General features: G+C 39.5%; 2 protein-coding genes and 2 long non-coding RNA genes across 4 annotated transcripts; 1 reads left to right on the top strand and 3 right to left on the bottom strand.

The window, feature by feature from the left end:
• Positions 1-454: 454 nt before the first annotated feature.
• Positions 455-2164, bottom strand: LOC111270358 (protein trunk). Its single transcript, XM_022850526.2, has 3 exons — positions 1902-2164; positions 933-1226; positions 455-764 (listed from the first exon to the last, which is right to left on the bottom strand). The coding sequence occupies exons 1-3, from the start codon at positions 2114-2116 to the stop codon at positions 602-604; spliced, it is 672 nt and encodes a 223-aa protein (XP_022706261.1). The 5' UTR covers positions 2117-2164; the 3' UTR covers positions 455-601.
• Positions 2165-2239: 75 nt separating this feature from the next.
• LOC147752137 (uncharacterized) lies at positions 2240-13078 on the top strand. The gene is made up of 3 exons (XR_015314929.1): positions 2240-2427; positions 11213-11293; positions 12528-13078. It is a non-coding gene; the product is annotated as an uncharacterized LOC147752137 (long non-coding RNA).
• On the bottom strand, positions 3785-11059 carry LOC111270389 (uncharacterized). Its single transcript, XM_086972469.1, has 9 exons — positions 11042-11059; positions 10595-10920; positions 10359-10417; positions 9538-9804; positions 9134-9336; positions 8302-8448; positions 7616-7708; positions 7155-7415; positions 3785-4945 (listed from the first exon to the last, which is right to left on the bottom strand). The coding sequence occupies exons 1-9, from the start codon at positions 11057-11059 to the stop codon at positions 4478-4480; spliced, it is 1842 nt and encodes a 613-aa protein (XP_086828595.1). The 3' UTR covers positions 3785-4477.
• LOC147752136 (uncharacterized) lies at positions 12672-15513 on the bottom strand. The gene is made up of 2 exons (XR_015314930.1): positions 15442-15513; positions 12672-13780 (listed from the first exon to the last, which is right to left on the bottom strand). It is a non-coding gene; the product is annotated as an uncharacterized LOC147752136 (long non-coding RNA).
• Positions 15514-18430: the final 2917 nt, after the last annotated feature.

The following is an 18430-nucleotide window of genomic DNA, read 5'->3' as shown; positions in this document are numbered from 1 at the left end:
TTCCAAACATCAATTGTATTTACCGAATAAGAAGCTGAAGAGAGTCTGCGACGGATGCCAGTTATATTTAGGAGAACAGCTGGAGGAAGATAAGACATATGTAATTCTCATTTATAGCCGCAGAAAATCGACAGTAAGCCGTGTACAGATGAATGCAACGGTATTATCACTACTTTTGTAGATCAACTAGAATGCACCCATTTGTCTTATGTAAAATGTGGTGTTCTTTATACTACTAATATATATATATATATATATATATATATATATATACTTATTTTTGTATGAGAGAGCAGAACAGCCACTGAGTGCTCTTGTTTGAGACGAATGTTTCGTTAACTCAAAGCCGAAACGAATAGAGATATGAATAAATTGGAAATAAAGAAAAACTGTCAGATTTTTTCAGAAATTGAAAGATTATTTTCGATATTAAATATTGGATGACACGAAATCCTAATGATGCACTACAACATTTTGGACATCATTTTTATTTATCGTTTAATGTTATCAATATTTATCGACGGATTTGAATAAGGTTATGTACAGTTCAATATAAACTAAGCTAGAGGGGTTAAGCAAGTCACATGAATTATGGGAAGGTTCAATTGCGCACACATTCACACCATACAGGTACTGCTTTTTCAACAAACTCCCATTCTTTTTCAATCGAGGTGGGCTTTCCATAATCACATTTCTTTTCTATCCGACGCAAAATAATTACCGTGAAACTACGCGGTACACATCTGTAATGGCTAAACCAGCATCTGAAATAGAAAACAAGCCAAGATAAAATATGTCAAATCACACTGGTTATTCGAGAAAAATCGAATTTTGATAATAAAATGTATTATCTTGACTCTTCGTTCTCTGTTTCGCCTAATTCATTATACCAACAAGGAAGTGGTTAAAAATAGTTTCATCCTATTACGTACCTATCACAAAGACATTTGACTTTCCGAAGGTACCGCGGATAATAATTGTCTCCAAGGTCTTCCCACTCTGTCGTTCTTTCACACGTCCATGTAGAACTCGGCTCAATCTCGTGTTCGTCCATCTGCCTCTTAGACCTCACTGGGGGAGCAGAAAAATGAATACTGTTACCACCAACAGGGGCTTCATAGTTTTCGTCAACGAAAAAATCTTGAAATGGGGCCTGGTCGCTTTGCACTTCACTGTCCCCAGATACTCGACTTTCAAGCTCCGGGGGTGGATCGACTGACAAATACCTAAACGAAATAAGAATCTCTGTTAAACATCTAAAAGATTTCGCTAGCAATTAGTGACAGTTTTCTATTTGATTACGTTCAAATTGATCTGAGAAGCAAATACATTCATACGCAAAAGACGTAAAAACGGGACATGGAGTGGAGAAATAGTCTATTGTTTTAGGTATCTGTTGAGCCCTAGGAACCGATTTGATAATCTTTATATTGCTTTTAAAGGCGTTCACATTACCTACACCTCGAAGTTTATAACTACGCAAGGAGGAAAAGGGACTGACCGAATGTGCGAAATTTCTATCTGGCCACTGGAACTTACTAAAAACAATTGTTCCCAGTGTAATGTGGCTTTACTAACTACAATCAACTGAACGTATGAATAATAAAGATAGAACATAAATTTATAATCAACGTGCGCGAATTGGCGCTATCTCGGCGGTAGAACTCTGACTACTTCAAATAAATAAAGTACTTAACTGCCTCCATTTAAGGATTTTGAGCATAATAGTTCCGCGATTCTGTCACACACAAAATCCAGGGATCATTAGACTTTGGGAACGCACATCAGCCAGTATTATTCTGTTGCTATCTTCGAAAAAGTCGTCAAGTTGCACCAGTTTTTAAAAGTGATCATAGTTCGTGTCACGTTATAACTTCGGTACAGCTATAGGCAAGTCTAACCTGCGGTTAATCATTTGCGTGATCCCTGTCCGTTTGATCATTTCGTCCAATTCCTCGTCATTTGCAGAACGACATTTCCGAGATTTCGACGGTATGGCCAGGGTGAACTGAAGAATGCACACGAAAACGAGCAGTGCAATAGCAGCTACCATAAAGTCCACCTGCCACCGACGACGGGAGTAACTCTGCCCAAACAACAACTGTCGCAGCGTCATTTCGAACAATCATAAGGTCGCTGGACGAGCCTAATCAATGGAGAGGGAATGAATACCTCAATACATTTGTATGACACTATTCAAGTCACAATGGAAGGATGTGTATTGTGATCACTTGGGCTTGAACATGTGCTTTTTGAAAAGCGTTTTCACTCCTCGAGAAAGAACATTGGGTTCGCGAAAATTGTGGCGAGATATCCTCGTGCGATTCCGCCAAGTGATTAAACAAATCAGAAGAAACCCTTTCGTCTAAGTTAACTGTCGTGTTGTTTGCTACTGGATCAGAAAGGGTGTCGACCCCTAACCCCCAGGTAAGTCTCTCCTTCAAGGCGTTTCCGATTAAGCTGCTAGAAGTACCGTCCCTCGAAAGCTTGGCCAACTGTACTTAATGACGGCGAACAATTCTTTTAAGCTGAGCTACCTATGGTCGGACGAAGGTGTTTATGAAAAAAGTGTTTATATAGAGAAAAATGATGATCACAATTAGATAGAAGCTTGCAACAGTCATAATCAGTCTAACAAATTAGTTCCAGATGCTCTTCTCCTTTTGCCGAGAATCTTTGACGTGCGGACTTCGTTCATACAATAGATTTGTTTCAAATGCAAGTAGTTTTACTATAAGTGACACGATCGAAACCATCGAGTGCCATCTTGAGGCTGTCGCCTAGGACACGATCAGTTGTTTCAGAGAGGCACAAGGACGTCTTAAGTAAACGTCTGCGGGTGATAAAGTTTTCTAATGGCACCAAAGTTACCGAAGCAGCGCTAGCCACTCCTCCAATTCATCTATTTACAAGACTCCCCAGTGATCATTAACGTTTCAGGTTCAGTAAACTGCTATTGGAATCTCAGTTATATTCGTTACCTTACGTGACTAGACCCCAGTCTAGGCCCTACATGGGCTTCTAATTTAACTAACTAGAGATCTGCAAGATTCCAGATAAAGTGAGCTTTTTTTTTTCGACCGGTACAGATAATCCCGCCGTATGTTTACACCCGATTTTAGATCTATACCATCTTACGTGTCTTCAAGTTTAGCAAACGAACGAGTAACTTCTGCACCATCATAGTGATTTAAAAAAAATCTGACCCACTTTATAAGAATGTGTTATCTATCTATATGGAAAGATCATCTATCCCATAAAAACAAGCCTTACCGATCTCCCAAAACGCGGTCCTGCGAGTTCGTAAAGCTGCAAAAGGTCTTCCGTATTTTTAATGCGTTTAAACACTGCAACATCGATCCACATGGCCGATTTTGCAATCCATAGCTTTCAATCTGCGACCTTATGCCATTTCACGAGTACTTATTTATTAGACAGTCTTCAGGACCGCTTTCTTTACTTCGGAGATCGATAATGAACTTTATAAGGTCAGGAAAAGGTTTTCAGTAATCTTCATCCAACGGCTCTGTCATTACTAGTTACTACCGAGCCAGTTGTTCGCTTATATTACGGTAAATTGCGTGTGAGGTATCTCTTCTTTAAATTAGATCTTCTCCCTCCTCGTTCTTAGATGATTTTAAATGTTTTCTTTCTTTTGATTATTCCTTTGAATCTTTTCCATTTTAAAAAGGGCTCTTTTTATATATATATATTTTGAGGCGTTCATCTGCTATAATTGTCCCAGGGTAGTTTGAAATATGTTACCTTCTGAAGTTCAGCGATGTACTTTTTTCATGTTTCTTTATTGTACATTTTATATTCAAATGGATTTTTATTAGTTCAATATAATTCGGTTGTTAGAAAGTGTGTAATTAGAATATGTCTGAAATGTCTTGTTTTTGCTTGACTTCGTCGTGACTAATTTACTTTTTTCTTCCACTTCCACTTTATTATGTTGTTTATATAATCACCAGTTGAATATGATTACAATAACTTGTGCTGTATACGACATTTTTTATTACTACAATCATGTTGAATTGTCACACGTTTCAATAGACGGGTTATATGCCAGGGAAAAAGGAGAACGCTAAGCCGTTAACTGGTTCCACAAGGGTACGCAGTATAAAAGTGACAATATGAAAAGTTAGTAAAAGTGTTTGAAATAACAGTTTCATCAATCTGTACCTATTTTAGGAATCATATAACACTTGCAATCAGAGATATCTAAGAATACCGTCTTTGAGCCAATATTTTTGGTAGCAGTTAACAAGACAGCATACTCTAGCCAAGTTTTCTAATATACCTATTCGGTTCCTGTTTCGAAACAGTTCTAGCTCGTCGGAAATTTTATGTTAAACACCGAATTAAAATACATAATGTCGAGATAGGTTTTTCCTGCTTTTTTTTTTGTTTTTTTATCGCTTCTGTTGTTGTTGTTGTTATATGAGCAAAAATATGTTGATGGAAATATGTTAATTCAGTCGGAATCAGTAATTGAAAGAATCGGGATATCACTAGTAAGGCTCCGATTTGAATCTAGGATGGGATGGTAAAGACGTCTCTGTTTTGGCGCTCTACCGGTCTCTGTTTGTTTATTAGGCGCGCCCTGTTTTACCGAGCTTGTTGATGTCACAGGCTCGACGCGGCTGACTTGGGACGCGTTACTCGTCAGAGCACTCTTCTGTGACTTCTTTGTCTTTCTGGCTGGCCGTTGTCTTTCTGAGGGGGGCACCCACCCACTATCATCAGATGATTGTTGATCTTCTTTCATAAATGACTGAATCGAATGCATGGCCATTTGACGTTTCTGACCAAAACTCGACACATTTAATTGAGATGATTGAGACTTGGAGGAAGTTACACTACATGGAAGCTTGTTTAGCGTCCTTTTCAACGCGCTAGTTGGCGTGCTGTCCGTTTTCGTAGGTAACTTAGATTCGTCTCCCTGAAAACATCTTAAGACTTATTTCATTTGTTTGTTTTATCGATATTTTAATAATCGTTGAAATATCTTATCTATTGTTATAGGCCTGTACGCGCTCTTGAAAGTTTATGGGGTACACTATATTCTAAGCGCGGTGGATTCGAGACGGTTGTTGCCATAGGAAATAGTTATATCGTGAAGCGCGACTGAAATTATTTAACAGAATAAAGACTCTTCTTTGGAAGCCCCATCGTAATACGCGCCCCCTCACTCCACGTCCTTATCAGTTCGTCCTCATGTTTATGGATTACGTACAGGAAGTGTACGTTGTGGATATGCCGTGAGGAGACACGGTATATTTTGGATGGATAACTGGATATGATAGAGCATTATTTAACCAGTCTCACAAATGGTTTCGACCCCGATGGCTTTCCCTCCACGCCCTTTTTCATGGCCTCCATATATATTACTTTGAATACGATTTCAGCTCGCCAATTAACAAACGGATTCTTTCTATCTGTCAAACATGTGGGATGATAATAAAGCGTTTGGCCCAATTTAAAGTTATTTTAACAATGGTTCTATTTATTAGCGCAGTTCCATCGACTATAGGTTAGAAAGTTTTTAATTTCCTTTTAGGCGTGCGCACTCCAAATATCTGTATGCACTGCAAGGTATATACATATATATTCAACCTCTCTCTGGTAGATCATAAAGGCTAGTACATGGAAGCATTTGTTAAAAACAAATCTTACGTAGACAATTTTGGGAAGATCATACACAATATATTTTGGGCCTGTAAATATGCTAAGCCTTTCTAGGCTTCCTAGCGATATCATATGGGATCATCGACGGGCGTGGTCTTTATTGCACTGTTCCCTTTATCTGATACATGTATACGTTTAACCTACTTCATGAAAATTCGGAGTGGCATAGAGCTTAGAGTGGAAGCCGTGGAATGTGTACCTAGTTGCAGCATGGCAACTCGAGCGGTTTACTTCTTGTGGTTCTCTGTAGTTGTAGATTCATAGAATTCTACATCTACATCCGCTCATGTTCCCTACCAACTGGCGAAGTGCTTGCTAAAGGCTGGGGAAGACGTGGATTTAAATCTTCAATGAACAGGGATGTTCTAGCGAGGTGGTAAAATAGCCGATTTCCTACAGTGCGGTGAGGTCCGAGCACACGTCTAGTAAAGGCAGCTCTGAGCTAACTTTGTTGCTTTAATTTTACAAGAATGTCATATTATGCGTATGCGGTATGCAACCCGCTTTTTCTTTTGAAGCGGAATACTCCGATGGTCGGCAGCGATTGAGCTACCATAGCCTTTCTGCACCTCTCCGAAACGTACGACAAAAAACGTTTACCGTTGAACGAAACAAGTATCTTGAGTTAGAGACAACTGCCTACGGAAGCAAGGGCGACTCCGTAATAGAAAGCGCGTCTTGGGAAACAGTTTGCACTCCTCTCCTACACATCATCGCTAGAAACCTCGTTAAACTTACAGTAAAGCTGAGAATATTTGCAGTTCTATCTAGCTAATCCTCTTTAGTGGATACGGGAATGGCGGCTCCGATAGAAAGCCAGGTAGTCAGCTTAAATGATTTCCCTCACGTGGCTTCCCGAACTCTTGGACCATCATTAGCAAATCCCTCAAAAGTGCGGGAAACAGTAAAGGGCTGAGTGCATTCCACAGCGGGAGGTCCGGTTTTCGAGACGATGATTGAAGCTCTGCCACACGCCATCGTAAATCCTTATCGATACATAAAATTTGATTCTAATAAAGACCTAACTAATGGGCTAGTAATAATACTGAAGTAACGATTAAGATAGGAACTGAACATTAACGGGAAGCAATTTTGGCGGAATGGGTCCTCCCGTCGGGATCAAGCCCCACACTTATCAGCCCACGCTAAACGGACATTGTTCTGCTTGAGTCAATAGTGCATAACAAGTGTTACTCGAATCCTGCTGCGAAGAGAGTGGTAATGAATATGTTCTTCCACTGTATCTTTTTTATATCACCGAATATAACTGCGATGTAAATAAGACAAAAATAAAGAAACGCAAAAACGGTTCTCGTTGGGAATTATAGCTATTTGAAAGTAGATAGAAACGTCGAACTTGAACTTTTGTCCGAAATGTTGTAAATCAGCTGCGTCTTATTGATACCTTTTTGTGCAATGATATGAACGTGCAGCGCACGTATGTACTTAGTACTTCTGTTTACCTGTTTACATAGTGAGATAGGCTCCTGCTTATCGTAGAGGCTTATATTCGACTGTTGCTGCTGTGAAGAATCTCGCTCTTGTTTAACTGATCTGATTGTTGCAGATCGAGTCCCTAGAACAGGTGGGCACATAAGATTCCCTAGCGAATATTGTTTATAGTTGTGCTCACTTTCGCTAGAAATGACGATGGCATCTTCCCTAGACACCTCTAGTATGCGATCGCTTAAAGCCGAATGTTGAATAAAAGGGCCACTGAAATCCTGGATCATATGCCGTAAAACAAACAGATATTATTGCATGTTATTATTTTATCGTATTCGGGCTTCTGGTTCTGTTAGGGCAACTAAGATTGCTGTTGGGACTTCGTAATTTTAATAGCCGCAAAAACAATGCAACTTCGCATAAACTTCTTATCCCCCCCCTCTCCCCACCCCTAAATACGAATCGCATCGCGCTGTACCTGAGAAGGTCTTGGAAATTTCTTTGCATTCGGACTGCTATTATTATGGTTGAAGGCTGGTAACTTGTTGAAATCCACCTCGAAGATAGCACCCTTTTAATTAAAAAAAAAAACCGACGTTAAATTTCCGTGTTATGTTTCGTAGTGCTAGATTCAAAGCGTGCCCCTCGTGAACCTATAAACATCGAGAGGTCCTACAGAACGTTGTGGTGCTTCTTGTCTAAAGGCATGAAGCTCTTTAGCGGGCAAATTTTAGACGAAGAAATGGCCGAACTATCGGCCGCTTCTGCGTCCATGGTTATGTAAATCGTTACAAGTGAGGTATGCTTGTTCCTGCCTCGAGCCTTTACAGGTCTGAGGATTTTCCTTTTTTTAACCTTTGACGAGGGTACAGCTACCGAAGGCGTTACAGATTCGTTAACAATTTACTTTTGAAAATCGTTAGTTATTTACATATGCGGATATCAAAATAGATCTTTCTCATGAGCTCGCAAATATAATACCACTGCGCGCGTTTATAATCACACGAAGTCCACGAGAATATATGAGCTTTAATAGATACCTTAATAAACGCGAATACACTGATCTTCAACGACGAACGTTAAATCATAGTTAATTCCATACGTAACATATATAGATACTAGCATGCAAATGTAAAACATCATCTTCCAATTAGTCTATAATACCCTAACGGGTCCATTGGGCTGTTCTTCGTGATAGCATTTCTGAGCTCGAGTTTGTTCAAGGGATCTCGTAATTTCGTAAATCTCTGTTGCAATCGCTTCGCACAGTCTCCCCTTGCAAATCCTTTCCATATCACTCACATCTTCCAACTGCAATGATACACAATAGCCGTTAATGTTGAAAACCGATGTTTTTTGGAGTTCGGCATCCTTGGACAAAGTTTTTACTCGGTTATTATCTATATTATTATATACTTATTATATTATATATATAGACCCTCGATAGTCATCACAATTTTTATTATCACTTCCACTAATCGTACACACTTCAGAGAATAACGGCCAATAACGGGAATAAACCAAACAGTGGAAGTTCGAGACAAGTCCATATATTAACAGCACTTGTCCTAGCATAATGTGCCTCGTCTACCAACATCAAGTTCCTGAGATCGAAGCTCTATTGTGGAACTTCGACAAGCGGAAAACTGCAGCTTCAGCAACGAGCAGAAAGATTTGTTTAATCATTGAGTAGAATCGCTCGGCTCAACGCAGCTTCTCATACCGACAATAGCTAAACGCTGTACGTTAAACGTATGTTTGTCAATGACTTAGCACGTAGAGGTTAACACGCAAAGGTTACGAACGGTAGCAGAATATTATTCTTGCGTTCATTTGCCTTTAGCAGATTTTTTTTCTTAAAGCCAACCTATCAGCTTCGAAAACTCTGGATAAAACAAATCTGATCAAGTAAGTTCCACATTTTTTTGAAGGAATCTTTTTGATTAAATAGTTAACTTGTCCTTTTTCTAATACTGTATTTTGTCTTACGGCAAACCTGGAAATCTGTTTGGGCTGTCGAATGTTTAACCACTACGGCTTTTCTGTCGTAAAGTTTTAATGCTTGTTGAACGTCGTTGAGCTTCTGAAGAAACAGGCCACGCGGGTCGTGCAGCACGTAGTCGTCAGCAGACCAGTCAAATCGAGGTAAACAAATCGTATTTTCGGCTGCGTTCTGTAGTGTAATTACGGCGCTCTCATCTGTGCGCAGTCGGCATAAGTAAAGACATGTTTAAAAAAAGCAGGAAACACTTATATTCTCGTAACACAATAAACTCTAATGATTAGCCGCGAACTTCATCATTCATAACTTAGAAAACAACCTAAATATACGCTGATATGTAGAGCCCATTCGAAGGAATACTATTTTTCAAAATTAGTTCCCTAGAAGATGTTACGTACTGAAGGTTTTGTTAAGATAATCAGCCCGTGAGTAACAAGCCTGCACGAACCGTCCGATCAGCCGATCTAAGCGGCAATGCGACATCTCGATGAAATCTGCTTGATCTCGCAGTGCCGAGACTGAAGAAATCATTTCAGCGACCTGCTCCCTAGCAGCATCTCTGCTTTGCCATAGTCCACTAAGCGAATTTTGTTCAATGTCCGATATTTCTCTAGATATCTTCAGTTCCTCCTCTTTGCAATCCACCACCTTTTTAGAAATCGTCTCTGCCGAACACAGCATGAGTACATTGACAAAAGAAGCACTGACTTAGACTCACCGAGTGTGATTAACGCATTCATTGATTAAAACATATATAATAAATCTGTGCTACGATGTTATCTGGCATTGCGTCTTTTAGTTTGGCGGTTACGCGCTTGGACTCCATTGATTTGGCTATGTTTGATCATTGCTACTGTGTAGGCTAACATATGGTACAAAATACCATGAATACAATCAATGATTGTTTTCGGTTCCTGCGGACTGGAGTAATAGTCTACTGAGCAGATGAGCCCCCCAGCTTCCAACGCTCTTCGATATCGTAGTTATCTTATTGCGCTTTGCTTTTCAAGAATAGACAAATCATCAGGATTGATACTCAAAAGCACTCTATCCCGCGGCTCATTCGAGCTAACCTAAACTTATATGAGGCATCTATAGAAGCTCTGTTAAGATGCGAAGGGCGCCCATTAGCAAAAACAAATTACGATAACAATTGATACCTTATTAGAGGAGGACAAAAGTGTTAAGGCACATTGGGCTATTTAAAATTTACACTCACCGATCTCTTCAAGAACTTCATCAAGTTTTTTTTTAGCGTTATTTATTCGTTCTTTACATCTGGAAAGAGTTAAATATCGTTATTAAAAGAAATCATAAAATATATGCGGCAATTGTTATTTAATATTGTAAAATGCAGGCATTCGCCATTGTGACTCAGGGTTTCTTTTTTTTTGATAAATCATGCGTTAGTGTTTATAAATAATATCACAATGGAGTGAAGAAAACGCTACACACCTAGATTCTTCGTCATCGATTTTTTTACTTGCAGCCTCGTATTCTAACTGAGCATTGACGAGGACTTTGTGACTATTTTCGGCACGCTTTGCCCGCTCGGACCGCTGGTCATCAACTTCTACCTGAATCTGCGAGAGTCTACCATCAAGCGAATTAACCTGCTGCTCAAGTGTTCGGATCTCTTCATCAAGCGAAATTTCAAGTTCAACTTCATTTTTGATTTTATCTTCAAGTTCACTTATCTTTTTGTTTACTTCGGATAACTTTGTGGAGACTTCCTCACACGCGTTTGCTGATAGTTCCAGACTCTCTTGCTCGAGCGATAGCTAACGATTGCAATGAGCGATTCCATTAAGGGGAACAGGGCACATTTTACTATGCAATGACATTAACTACTGTTATGACTATTATTGTCAACTTGCTATAAGTGACAGGCTCTCTACTTACACACGCCATAAATGTCATCTACTTACCGAAGCAAAGTTGTAGGCCTATAATTTGTTTATCCTTCCCTCAATTACAGAAAACTGTACAAAAAAAGGTACACACGAAGCCATGTTACTATGCTTAAACGCCTGAAATCTTGTTAATCCTGTATATCTCGTGCTAACGTTTCAGATGTCCTACAGGTCTACAATTGCCAGCTTTCAACAACTCTTCATCTACAGCCCTGCCTTTTGGTCCTCCTTACGCTGAACGGCAAGATAACTTTAAAGCAGACTAAGTAGAATTTTACCATGAAATTTCGCATGTTTGTCCAATCTTTTTAACGCTGAATAGTGCAGGAATCAGTATGTCTTGTCTAAGAGTATTGAATTTAATGCGACTAGATTTAATGCAAGATCTCGGAAAAACAATTGAGTCTTGGCCAAAAATTGGTCCATGCCGTATGGTATTATGTGGGCTTGGAACCGCCGAAATATAATTGTCCATGTCAACAACTATTACAGTTACACGCGTACTCGTTGATACGAAATGATGGTTCGTATATAAAATCCGAGTTTACATCATTCTAGCTACACCTGTCATTGCTGATTTGAGACTCAAACCGTTTCTGAACCGCATCCGTACACGTGGATGCGCACGATCCGGGATTATCGTTTACCGTAACGTAACACTATCAAATTCGGATAGGCGGTTATTTACTTAAGGCACCGATTAAAGGCCGATACTGAATTATCTCTTTATCTAGTGGGTACTTAGCATGGGATACTAAAGCAGCGAAACGGTAACCAGATTACTCGGTCAGCTACGGCGTTCCTGTCAGTAAAAGGTGTTCGGCAATCACTACATTTAACTGATCATAATATGTATGCGCAAAACTTACCGAACGTTCGCTTTTCTCCAAACGAGATGAGATTCTGATGAGTAAACCTTCAAGCTGGTCGTGCTCAGTCCCGAAGCCTTCGACGGGGTATTGAACAGCTCGCAACTGGCTGACTAATATAGCGTTTTTCTTAAAGCAAAAAACAACCGTGAAAAGTTTGGATAGATACAAGCATTTTGCAGTACTAAAATACATTGCGATTGATAGTTGAAGTAAGCGTGCGTATTGTGCTGTTAGTAGAGGCGATTTTACTTGACCCACTCCTGTCCATCCATATGCCTGTACGCATATGGTGCACGCACATAGATGCTAGACGACACAATTAATTTTAAAGATACAATGTGCTACGCCGCATTGCTACATCAGCAGGGTATCTTTTCATTTTGTGACACGCACCGCAAAGTTAAAGATGGCTGACAGAATGAACTGTAGACCCGGCGAAATTTAAAATAATTTCGAAATGCATAATAAAAGAAAAAGAACAAATGTTGCTAACATCGACTATACGATTTTACCACCTAATAGTAGAATCTCTACATTCTCTCTATTTTAAAATATGCTAAATTCTTATCTAATCAGTTAATCCCATGTTTCTACTGTTTCTAGCCACGAACTTGGCCAACTTTTTGATGAACCTCTGCGAACAGAGACATTATTCGTATCGTTATGAGTGTAGATACTTTCCACTCGGTTTCACCTAATCGTTGGGTAACTGCATCGATATAAGATGATGGCAACCGTCCTACGAACCTCTAGAGAACGGACAAAATGGCCGGCCTCGAGTATGAATTGCTTGACAACAAGGTCACGATATTCAATCAGCTCCAGCAGACTTTTCACCGAAGCTTCATGCAGCTGAACCGAATCCATCAATGATGGCAGCCTAAGTATAGCAACAGAAGAAAGAAACTATACAAAGTCATACCCATACAGCCTGCAGTACTGATAGATAGCTATATGCGACAGATATATACAGACTTGGCACATCGTAAGGAACGACCATTGAAAAAGGATTAAGACCAAGGCTAGAGCTTTAAGAAGAACTGAACGCTTGGCAATTGAATCAGTGAGTTTCGGGTTTCAGATTCACAAGGCGGAAAGTTTCAAAATCGCTAGAAAGAAAATTTGCGTTTTTAGTAAAAAAAAAAACAGAAAAAGTTATCTATACATTGATATATTTTTAAAAAGAAGATGTTTATTCTTGCGAGATTGATTTTTTTTCTTATAAGTGTCGTTGAACCAATCTTTAAATCAATCATTGTGGATTCTGTCCGCATGATACAAATTAGGGCAGACATCTTAACAAATGTATAGATATACTAAGAATCCTACTAATAAACACGATAGCCGAGCAACGTATTGTTCCTTTTCAACACTAAATAATTAGGCAGTTCTCCAGGATCAAAGCCCTACTCATAAAACGAGGATCCCTTCATTCAGTATCCTTAGTTTATGATAACTACCTCTACTCTAGATGTAAAAGATCACCAAAGCATTTCTTTTACATGCTCATAATTCTTGGACAGAATTTCGATAAAGGTCAAGCTTGATTCTTCTGTGTAACTTCTCCACGTTTTGTGCCGTATATGGTATTCTGGAAGGTACTGCTAGGAAGGGAATCCTTTCGATACGTCACGGTCACCGAACTCCGATTTGGTTTTTAATCCTAGTTCATTAATTTAATGTAAATCTAGAAAACCTTACCTCTCCGCAACGATTACTTTTATTGTTTCCAGATCTTGCTCAATTTTGCGGTCTTTCTCCTTGATTTGACCCAGAAGGTTTGCTTTATCCTTATCCATGCTAGCCAGACTGGGTTGGGGCACAATTCTCCTTCTTTGTAGCGATCCTGTCGGGTCCTGCTAGTGAGAAAAATAAATAGAAGTATTAAATGTAATATTATATTGACATATAATACGCCCTAGATAGATATACCCCTTGCAAAATATCTTGTTAGGGTGTAAACTACAATTATACGGTCTGATAGTATCAGGCCGAATTGACGAAGAATTAAGCACTTTAATTAGAGGTAAATCATAATCGCAGGTCACTATTGCTTGAATGATTTAGGAAAACAATCAGTCTATTAAATTAAAGTTCTCTGGTGTTCGGTAACAGGGTCTAACGCCTGCATCGGTTTGTGTGATAGTATTTAGGTTGACCTAGAAAGACAATAAAATTACCTATTATTTGCTTAATGGTGATAACTTGAAAATGTTATGCTTTATTGAGGGTCGACCGTTTTCAGGAGACTTGTCGTTGTTGACCTGGTAAACTTCAATATATAAACACTGTATTTATAAAGAAAAAAAAAAAAACTGATCTTTGGTGACATTATAGAAGTTCGCAGGTATTGCGGTTCTATGTTTATTAAGTGCAAACATATTGAAAAAGAGTAAACACCATTTCTAATTGATTGATGGATTTCAGGAAGCCACACAATTTCAACATAATGGTTAAAAGAAAATGGTTAAAATTTAATATATAGACCAACCCACGCTAATGAAACGCTCTTCATTGTGCCTGATGTTAGAAACTAACGATTAACAATGTGTTTTAATAGATGACTATTGTCTCGCAAAGAAGGGTACTCACACTGCATTGACTAACGGTAGACATTTCTTTAGCGCATGGGCTGCTCTTAGTAGTGTCCAAAATTCTATGCACATACAAACAACATATTTGCACTGTCTCAAATGTTGAGCACCCGCCAAGTTTTGAAACTGTGACTTTTGCGTTATAATTTTGTGCTTAGAAAGCATTAGTGGCGCAGGACTAATATCAGCTGCGTGCACAACAGCCAGGCGAGCGGGCACGGATTAGACTGCATGAAGAAGCGCTCCCTTCCTCAAATACCTGTTAAGTCGTTGTAGTTGACACTTTTCTGCCTTTTCGATTATTAATCACAGTAATTTTGGATTTTGTATAAGCTTGGACGTACAATAGCCATCGAGACACCACCCACATTTATTAAGACACTGATTAACGCATGATGATGAATAAAAGAAAGCAGGCATTGCTTTTCGAGCCATGCCAACAACAAATAACTACATTATACAATTTAGGTGAGTGAAGATGACTATCATTGTTCTTCAATACATATACACATTATTTCTGATAAATAATTTACGCATAAACTAGTTGATTACTCAGCCGTAAATGCCAAGCTCATCCACCCCTCCTCGAGTTTAGATAATAGCAAACTAGTTTATCCTAAAGCAAGTAATATGTATCACTATTATTGAACCATTCTGAACTGTACATCATCATACCTCACAATAAAGGACAGAGACTATATGAAACAATGTATATATCTACCAAAACCCTTAGAGTTCAACGACATCCACCAACACAGACGGGTGATCAATCATTAGCCTGTAACCGCTACAAGTACCTCCTACAACTCGAAAAACATGATTAGAACGTTTTATTGTACAAGCATATGAAGTAATGCATGAATATACCTATACAGAACTTCGCAGGCAGTAAAAACAATACTGATGCTGATATCGTGATATACCTGTAAACTTCGTTTGCTCACACAGAAAGTCTTTGATGCGTATTCCTTTAGATAGATCGAAGCTATTTTTCTCTTGAACTTCGTCTCGGAACATAAAATCGTCTCGCATCCTTCAGAGGTTTCATGCGGGCTTTCGGTTGCGGTAAAAGTATTACTATCATTAATAACGGAATTCGAATGCGGCCAAGTATTTAATAACGGAAACTTTACCAATTTCGATTGGTAAGTGTTTTAACAAGCACGAGTGTCAAAATAGTCAGGATAAGTATTATAATTTCAATCAGGCTATGCAATTTGGCCCCATTTCTGTGTCTCTATATATGAGGTATGATCACGGCGAGCGCAGTTGTCACGCGGTATAGAAAAGGGTGGATGGATACGAGGTGCTTTCAAAGCTCTGCTATTTCCTATTAAGTTTCAATGGGTGAAGTATGAGGTAGGATAAAAGGTTTTTGCTGGCGCCATTGCAACAGGCACTGGCCAGTTCAATGTCAAAATGTATTCTGCCCTTGTCGACAAGAGAAACGCCTTGTCCCTGACAAGGACAACGTGAGCTGTAGCAGCTATATCAAGGACTGGTTGTCGATAGAAGGATCGCTTCTGCGTTGATGCATTGACCGTAATTAGGCAGCGTCTACTTGTAATCATCATCAACTTTCTGTAACGCTATCGCATGACACTTTAGTAATACGGATAACGTATCGGCACAACGGACCCATCATACGGAACTGAGTGGGCGACGATTGCCAACCGGGCACTGTCACATGTGCTTATCTGTGCTCATTACGGTGTTTTCGTTCAGTCTATTTTTAAACTTGACGCCGACTAGTGCATGGCAATAAGAACTCCTTTCTGTGTCTTCTTCGTCGAATTTGCAGCCCATGTTGTGTGTCGAGTACAGATCCTTTCGGGAAGATCATTCCACTAGGTCAATAAGCCAGCCGATGTAACAACAATGGAGTAAAGGCTTTATAGTAAGTTAAAAAAAAAAGGCCAACAACGCTTAGGCTACGAGGACCTAAATGTCACCGACTTCTGTCATGTCACCAATGGACGGTAAAAACGACGATGAAAATGACCAATGGACGGTAAAGATGATAAGGCTGGAAACGAATGGATGCATACTTTTGGCACTGTAAACTACGCTTTGCTCCACTTGATCGCCTCTAATCAGACACAATCTTCCAGGGCCTCTTATGATCTAACTGAACAGAAACATAAGAGCGTTGACGAACTGCAATCGCTGTGTGGTAGGCCCACATCTGCAGGTACACGACGGGATAGGGTACAGAGACACGAATCCATGAATATGCCTGGATTGGCAGAGAGTAAATGGAAAAGGGAGAGACAAATCGTGTGAATTAAAACGTGTGAAAAAAAAAATTTTTAAAAATGCGTATACTCTTAACCTGCCGCACAGAGCTATCGCTTAACGGACCTCGATGAAATAAGGGCAAACACTGGCATGCATTCTTACAAGTGCAATTATAAACTAGGTCCAGAAGCACGGCGACGACGAGTAAGGCAGCGTCATGCTATACATAATTCACTTTCAACCATACTGTTCTATCGAAATAGAGCTATACTAACAGGTAGAATTGGATTCAACAGGTTATTGAGTTGTGTGTGAGGTTGCTGAGCTTAGGTGACAGAGCGGACAGACATTAAGCAGTTGTATCGTCGCCAATGAACTGATAGGAACCGAACCAATACTTTACGTTAATTGTGTAGGTGTACCAAAGAGACTATCTAGATCGCTGCGTTTTTCCTGATATCTTCGTATCTCCACTAATCGGCTTGCATGACTTCCACATGTACATGCAGACGTCTTGAACTTTTCCAACTGGAATGTCAATGTTTAATCAACTACAGTTGATCATTCTGAAATAACCATAAGTCTTTCTGTATGTGAAGAATACGGAGGCCATTAACGAACTTTGTGGACACATTCTAAAATGGAAAGCTATGTAACACAGCCATACAATGAGGATAAAGCATGGATAATGTATTTTGTGCATGCAAGTATATATATATATATATAATGGGGGTACGTTTAAGTTCAGATGTCTTGCTTAAAAAGCGTAACATAGCAAAGTCACTCTCTGTGACGCTTCATTTAGTTTTCAACCTTGATCCGTGTTTGATCAGTCTCGTTAGGAATTCTCAAGCCCAGCTTTGAAAAATTTGCCCATCCAGTTTTTGAGGTCCAGGATTTATTGCAAAACGTAATATAAGAAATTTCACACGCACATGATTGGTAAAGGCGGCAGTCCATCGGCGCGAAATTTGAAGAGTATAGTAGATGCGAGAAGGCTTTTATTCAGGCTTTTGCAGGGCGATTTTAATAACGTTTGCCATTATTTGTTCAGCATTCTCATGAATGGAAAACAGCTTAGCCTTATTAGTCTAACAGGCTTATTTCGTCGATGTAGCAACTGGGCTTACACATATTCTTGTAGATCGTTTCTCTTTTTCTCAAGCAAGTTCCCATCAAATGCAAGCCATAGTTATTTCCGACTTAACTCCCGCCGGTACTCATTTTTTCTGCATTATGTAGGCGAATAGATTGATCCGTACAAAATCTTCGTAGGATTTTTTACTAAGGCCGTATGTTGCTTGGCGCAGGACAAGACGTTGAAAACTGGATAGAAGCGGTGGTTCTTAGAGTTTTTCATTCAATCGATAAGGCACTCAGGCTCCTGATTTTTTAAGTGAATTTTATCGAGTAACTGAAGACAGGAACTCGTCTCCTCGGCCAATTTAGCAGTTGTTTGCCGGTTACCTTCTTTCAAGCTTACCACTAAGCAGCCTATATTGACCCTGGATGGTCGACTAAAGTTCAGGTCCAAAATAGTTAACAAACCACATTCCACTTTGGAACAGTCCGTTTAGGCATGGCGTCGACGTCGTGCGTGACATCAATATCCTGAGCTGCCCGGAGGCTTTTTGACTTATGCAAAGGACGAAATGGAGCAGGTATCAAAATGCC

This window comes from Varroa jacobsoni, unplaced genomic scaffold (assembly GCF_002532875.2).
Source record: "Varroa jacobsoni isolate VJ856 unplaced genomic scaffold, vjacob_1.0 scaffold_1468, whole genome shotgun sequence".
Lineage (NCBI taxonomy): Eukaryota > Metazoa > Arthropoda > Arachnida > Mesostigmata > Varroidae > Varroa > Varroa jacobsoni.
The sequence above is the reverse complement of the archived record's forward strand: the minus strand, read 5'-3'. Positions and strand labels throughout refer to the sequence as shown.

What these genes read in the sequence shown, in the direction of transcription:
- LOC111270389 (XM_086972469.1), bottom strand. An exon ending in AGCCCAATGGACCCGTTAGG is followed by an intron (nt 7,709 to 8,301) that starts GTATTATAGACT and finishes TTTAATTAAAAG; the next exon opens with GGTGCTATCTTCGAGGTGGA. An exon ending in AATTTCCAAGACCTTCTCAG is followed by an intron (nt 7,416 to 7,615) that starts GTACAGCGCGAT and finishes CATATGATCCAG; the next exon opens with GATTTCAGTGGCCCTTTTAT.
- LOC111270358 (XM_022850526.2), bottom strand. Translation starts at nt 2,116, where the DNA reads ATGACGCTGCGACAGTTGTTGTTTGGGCAGAGTTACTCCCGTCGTCGG. An exon ending in ACGCAAATGATTAACCGCAG is followed by an intron (nt 1,227 to 1,901) that starts GTTAGACTTGCC and finishes TATTTCGTTTAG; the next exon opens with GTATTTGTCAGTCGATCCAC. An exon ending in GTCAAATGTCTTTGTGATAG is followed by an intron (nt 765 to 932) that starts GTACGTAATAGG and finishes TTTCTATTTCAG; the next exon opens with ATGCTGGTTTAGCCATTACA.